The sequence below is a fragment of the Saccostrea cucullata genome, unplaced genomic scaffold (assembly GCF_032062105.1).
Source record: "Saccostrea cucullata isolate Sc308-1 unplaced genomic scaffold, CSIRO_AGI_Scuc_v1 ctg21599, whole genome shotgun sequence".
Classification (NCBI taxonomy): Eukaryota; Metazoa; Mollusca; class Bivalvia; order Ostreida; family Ostreidae; genus Saccostrea; species Saccostrea cuccullata.
In genome coordinates this window covers 1-6161 of record NW_026934767.1, presented here as the reverse complement: position 1 = coordinate 6161, position 6161 = coordinate 1, and the positions used below count along the sequence as shown (strand labels likewise).

The following is a 6161-nucleotide window of genomic DNA, read 5'->3' as shown; positions in this document are numbered from 1 at the left end:
TGTTTCATTCCATATTAATTGCCTTTTATATTAAGCCAAATACATTGTATTATCAAGCGAAAATATAGTTATATTCTAATTTTCATTCTGATTTTTGCATTTTCATACATTCGATTTTATAGACAGCTTATACATATTTCGAACAATAAAAAGTAAATGTCATTGAGTGCAATTTGTATTCATTCTTGTTATCTTCAATTTTCCGTTCATAAATCACTTTTGAATGTACTGTTTTAAATGTCCAGGTTTGTACTTATCACTCTAATCAGTATAAACTGTACTAAAAACTGATTCCGTGTAGAAAGTAAAAACACAACCCACATGTTGCATTTGACGTAATATAAACAGATAAACATACCTAGCTGAAATGCACAACAGATATAAAACAGATGCTGATGAAAACATGACTCTTGAAAAAAAAGAGGTATAGTTTGCAAACAATACATTTCTCTGAGCTATAGCTGTCTGAAATGATACCTAAAGTGTCAGAAATAATAATCCTTTTTGGATTATTGGTGCTTGGGGCTTTTGGAAACGTTCTACCTACTGTCTCTAGTGCAAGTTCTTTGACGGAACCTTCGAAGGATAAGTTGCTAAAAATTGCTATCGATCAGTTGTATAAAGAGACATTGATTCGACTTGAAATTGAAAAGAAGTTACGTCTCTTAACAAATGAGATTTCAAACCTTAAAACTGATGGCGAGAAAATAGGAGAACGGATGCAAGAAAATAAAGAAGATATTTTACCAAGTAAGATTGTTTTACGGTTTTTTTCTTTGTTAGCTTGTTTCCTTTGTTTTGTTGTTGTTATGTCCCCGTAATCGAAGATTCGGGAGTGTATAGTTCTAGCCCTCTCCGTCCGCCTGTTCCGTAAAAACTTCAACCTTGTTATTATTTTCTGAGTGGGCGGGGTTATTGCTTTTATATTTCACAGGTGTATTCTATTACCTTTTTTTTTCTGGTACCACCATTTTTTTTTAAAATAAGAATTAAAACAGATGACAGAAGCGAACTTTTATAAAAGATAGTGAAAACAAACCCTTATTGATGTCTATATGCGTACAATGAAGTTTAAATCAAAGGTACACTTTTATTCAAAATGGATAATTATTGGATGAAATATATGGAGATAACGTACAGTATTCAAGCTTAAAAGTCCATTGATGATACAAAATTGGAACAGAGCAAACACGGACTTCCAAAACATTAAAGGTTTGATCAGGTGACATTGTGGAGTGAGCATCCCGACTGGTTACACACGCCGTGTGCTCCTTGTCATAATCGAGAAATAACGGTAAAATCCGGAAAACAATTCAGTGTGTACACATTGGCCAAACAATTGAAAGAAAATGTCCCTTATACGAAAAAATGTTGTAAAGATTAATAAGGATGTTTGATGAAATTAAGGTATAATTTTGAACATAATAGAAAGTTTCCATTGTTTAACATTTTAAAAAGTTATTATTTGCATTATTTACAACCAAAATTTATCAAAAGTATGAGCTAATCCGGGCACCCAAACTTTTGTTTTTATCGCTTGTATTTAATATCTAATTAATTGCTTCCACTCCATGACGCTTTTTTTGAATTTTTTTGTATTTTTTAAAACATTTAATTTGATATGAATTCATTCATTTTTGAGAGTCATTTTTTTCATTTTCACATTTTGGCAAATAAGTTGTAAGCTGAGCCTTAAAAACTTTTTTAATCCTTAGCATAGATCTAGTATATAGAGGATATTCAATGTTTTGTAGTTGAATATGGGATTTATTTCACGAGCGGGACAGGATTTTTGATATTTTCACGAGTGCGAAGCACGAGTGAAAATATCAAAAAATCCTGTCTCACGAGTGAAATAAATTCCATATTCAACTACAAAACATTGAATTTTCTGTTTATGAAATTTAAAAAAAATTGTTTTTCCTTTGCCTCTGTCTTTTTGTAATACAGTCATAGGATATGACGTCATATAGTTAAGCGGTTGAGACGTCATAGCTAAGTGAGGTGAAAACACTATAAACATGGATTTGGCATAATATTTTTGGTAATTTTAACAGTTTTAATCAATTTCAGAACGGTTCATTCATTTCCTTCCATCTTATATTAGGTCTAGGAAGATTTTTTTTACAACAATCTTCGTTATGGGAAGGGAAATCGAGAGTTTTCCCGCACTCTTGATATTCGTCACACTGTGACAGGATATCATTTTGATATCCTTTCACACTGTGACAGGATATCATTTTTATTCAATGAATAAATTACAGCATTTCAAGGGTAAAAATGTAATAAATTTATGATTCTGTATCTTTTTGAAATTTTTTTAATTAATAAGGTATTTATTTGATGCATTAACTATGTATTATTATTCATTTTGTTGTAGAAAAATATGGAAATGGATTTTATGCGTATCTGTCAAGTGACCTTGCTAATCCTGGAGGTCAGCACACAATAGTCTATGACGTCATTAAAACAAATTTTGACAATGCGTACAACCAATACACAGGAATCTTTACGGCATCAAAGGAAGGCCTTTATTCGTTTACCTGGGTGACACGTGTTGAGTGCGGTGAAGCGTATACAAGCGAACTTATTGTAAATAAGGATGTGGTTGGAAGCACATTTGCTTATTGCGGTTGGAATACCGTCTCTGGAAATGCAATTGTAAACGTGACAAAGGGCGATGCAGTATTTGTACGTACCCGTCCAGGGGTGGGAAAAGGAACGATTAAAAGTAATGAATATGGAAGAACCTCTTTCTCTGGCTTCATTATTAATTAAAAGCTTAAACATTACAAATGAATACATAGAAACACAAAAGAAATATATCTAAATAGCATTAAAGCGTATGTAGTTTTTGCTTCCTTTTTAAAAATTACTTGTATTATTGTTTTTTCAAATTGTATTGTATTAAGAAACTCTTTTTCTCCGTTACAGACACACAGTTTATATGAACAATTTTTGATGGCGTTATATACGCCAAATACGCAGCAATGTAATTGCAATTGCGAATAAAAATATTGTATGCATCTTTTCATTATTTAACACCTGGATATGGTCCTTCGGATGAAACCGTTTAAACCCAGGTCTGTGTCGCTGTACGTGCTGGCACGAAGAAGATCAATCACTGCTCAATGCTGTTATTGACAAATACAGGACAAAAATTGCAGCTCTCCATCGGCAAGTTGTGGCGTCTTCATATGAGTGAAAAATGCTGGATCATTTCGAAATTTCTGTGGTCGATACAATGACCTTGTCAGCAAAGACAATTAATCATTGAGTCAAATGCTGACTGACATTTTTCATACTAATTGTTAGTCCATTATTTATACACTGAATCGACGGATTTTTCCGTTATTTCCCGATCATGACAAGGAGCACACGGCGGGTGTGACCGGTCAGCAGGGGATGCTCACTCCTCCATGGCACCTGATCCCACCTCTGATGTTTCGGAGGTCCGTGTTTGCTCTGCTCCTATTTTGTATTGTTTAATGGACTTTGATATTGAATACTGTTAGTTATCTCCAAACCCTTCCTTGATTAGAACGTTAAACAACGGACAATCACAATCAATCAATCATTAATTAACAGAACTTTCCTACGGATTCAGACGCTAAAATTGTTATTTGCAAATCAAGTTCTATAATATATTCTGTTGTAGTGAATCTTTGTGTGAAATAAGAACCTACCAAGTTTATCCATAAGAAAGATATGGACCGGACACGAATTATGATATTTTTCTTCCAGTGACCTTGAACTTCCCCAAATAACATTGGTTCAAGGTCATGACACACCCTTGGGTTATGGGCAATCTTTGTGTGAAATGAAAACCTACCAAGTTTATCCATAGGAAAGATATGGACCGGACACGAATTATAAAATTTTTCGTCCAGTGACCTTGAACTTCCCCAAATGACCTTGGGTCAAGGTCATGACACACCCTTGGGTCATGGGCAATCTTTGTGTGAAATGAGAACCTACCAAGTTTATCCATAAGAAGATATGAACTCAAATATGATTTATGAAATTTTCTTCCAATGACCTTGAACTTCCCCAAATGACCTTGGGTCAAGGTCATGATACACACTTTGGTGATGGGCAATCTTTGCATGAAATGAGAACCTACCAAGTTTATCCATAAGAAAGATAAGGACCAGACATGAATTATGAAATTTTTCTTCCAGTGACCTTGAACTTCCCCAAATGACCTTGGGTCAAGGTCATGACACACTTTTTGGTGATGGGCAATCTTTGTGTGAAATGAGAACCTACCAAGTTTATCCATAAGAAAGATATGAACCAGACATGAATTATGAAATTTTTCTGCCAGTGACCTTGAACTTCCCCAAATGACCTTGGTTCAAGGTCATGACACACCCTCGGTACCATGGGCTATCTTTGTGTGAAATGAGAACCTACCAAGTTTATCCATAAGAAAGATATGGACCGGGAACGAATTATGAAATTTTTCTTCAAGTGACCTTGAACTTCCCCAAATGACCTTGGGTCAAGGTCATGACACTACCTAAGGTCATGGGCTATCTTTATATAAAATGACAGCCTACCAAGGTTTATCCGTAAGAAAGATATGAACCGGACACGAATTATGAAATTTTTCTTCCAGTGACCTTAAACTTCCCCAAATGACCTTGGGTTAAGGTCAAGACACACCATTAGGTCATGGGCAATCTTTGTGTGAAATAAGAACCTACCAAGTTTATCCATAAGAAAGATAAAGACCGGACACGAATTATGAAATTATTCTTCCAGTGACCTTGAACTCCCCCAAATGACCTTGGGTCAAGGTCATGACACACCTTTGGGTCATGGGCAACCTTTGTATGAAATGAGAACCTACCAAGTTTATTCAAAAGAAAGATATGGACCGGACACGAATTATGAAATTTTTCTTCCAGTGACCTTGAACTTCCCCGAATGACCTTGGGTCAAGGTCAAGACACACCCTTAGGTCATGAGTAATCTTTGTGTGGAGTATTAGATTCTAATGTCCCGCTGTAAGAAAGATATGGACCGGACACGATTGCACAGACAGAAGGACAGACGGACGTACAGCTTAGACGGACAGACGGACAGCAGGACAAGGTGATTCCTATATCCCAATATATCCCCCCAAACTTCGTTTGCGGGGGGTATTAAAATGAAGGGCCAAGTCCCCTCACAAGGGGAGATAATCAATAAAAGACAAAAATAGGGTGGGGTCATTAAAAAATCTTCTTCTCAAGAACCACTGGGCCAGAAAAGCTGAAACTTATGTGGAAGCATCCTGGGGTAGTGTAGATTCTAAATTGTTAAAATCATGACCCCTGGGGGTTGGGCGGGGCCACAATGGGGAATCAAAGTTTTACTTAGAAATAAATAGGAAAAATCTTTAAAAATCTCAAGAACCACTGGGCCATAAAAGCTGAAACTTATGTGGAAGCATCCTGGGGTAGTGTAGATTCTAATTTTTTTAAAATCATGACCCCCGGGGGGTAGGACGGGGCCACAATGGGGAATAAAAGTTTTACATAAAAATATATGGGAAAAATCTTTGAAAATCTTCTACTCAAGAACCAATGGGCCAGAAAAGCTGAAAATTATGTGGAAGCATCATAGGCTAGTGTAGATTATTAATTGTTAAAATCATGACCCCGGGTGTTGGGCGGGGCCACAATGGGGAATCAAAGTTTTACATAGCAATATATAGGAAAATTTTTTGAAAATCTTCTAATCAAGAATGGAATGGACAAAGCTTCTCAGGTGAGAAATTTTTGGCCCATGGGCCTCTTGTTATGTTAATGAGCAAAAAAATTCTCTGCATTTGCTAAGTTTTGAATAAATCCGGTCGTCCTTCCTAGTTGATATTATAAAAGTGCACAGAAAATCAGAATCTTTAATTTCAGATAATATAAGTTCTTATTATAAACTCAATCAAGGAAGGATGAATGTTAAAGCTGACATGAACTCTTAAAAAGGCATCAGTTTTCATCTTTGTACGACTTACTACATTCCTGTACGCCCTTGTCCGCCATATTTCATCGATTCCGCCATTTTTAATCGAAGATTTTTGGCCACCCGACCGCTATAAAAAGCCTTGTAGAATTGTTTCACTTGAGTGATTTTCTAGCCTGGCTGTCACATGTCACATCTCCGAAAGCATAGTT

General features: G+C 35.8%; 1 protein-coding gene across 1 annotated transcript; it reads left to right on the top strand.

Moving 5' to 3' along the window:
- Window positions 1-420: 420 nt before the first annotated feature.
- LOC134241311 (uncharacterized) lies at window positions 421-3024 on the top strand. Its single transcript, XM_062723375.1, has 2 exons — window positions 421-750; window positions 2381-3024. The coding sequence occupies exons 1-2, from the start codon at window positions 471-473 to the stop codon at window positions 2776-2778; spliced, it is 678 nt and encodes a 225-aa protein (XP_062579359.1). The 5' UTR covers window positions 421-470; the 3' UTR covers window positions 2779-3024.
- The last annotated feature ends 3137 nt before the right edge of the window (window positions 3025-6161 follow it).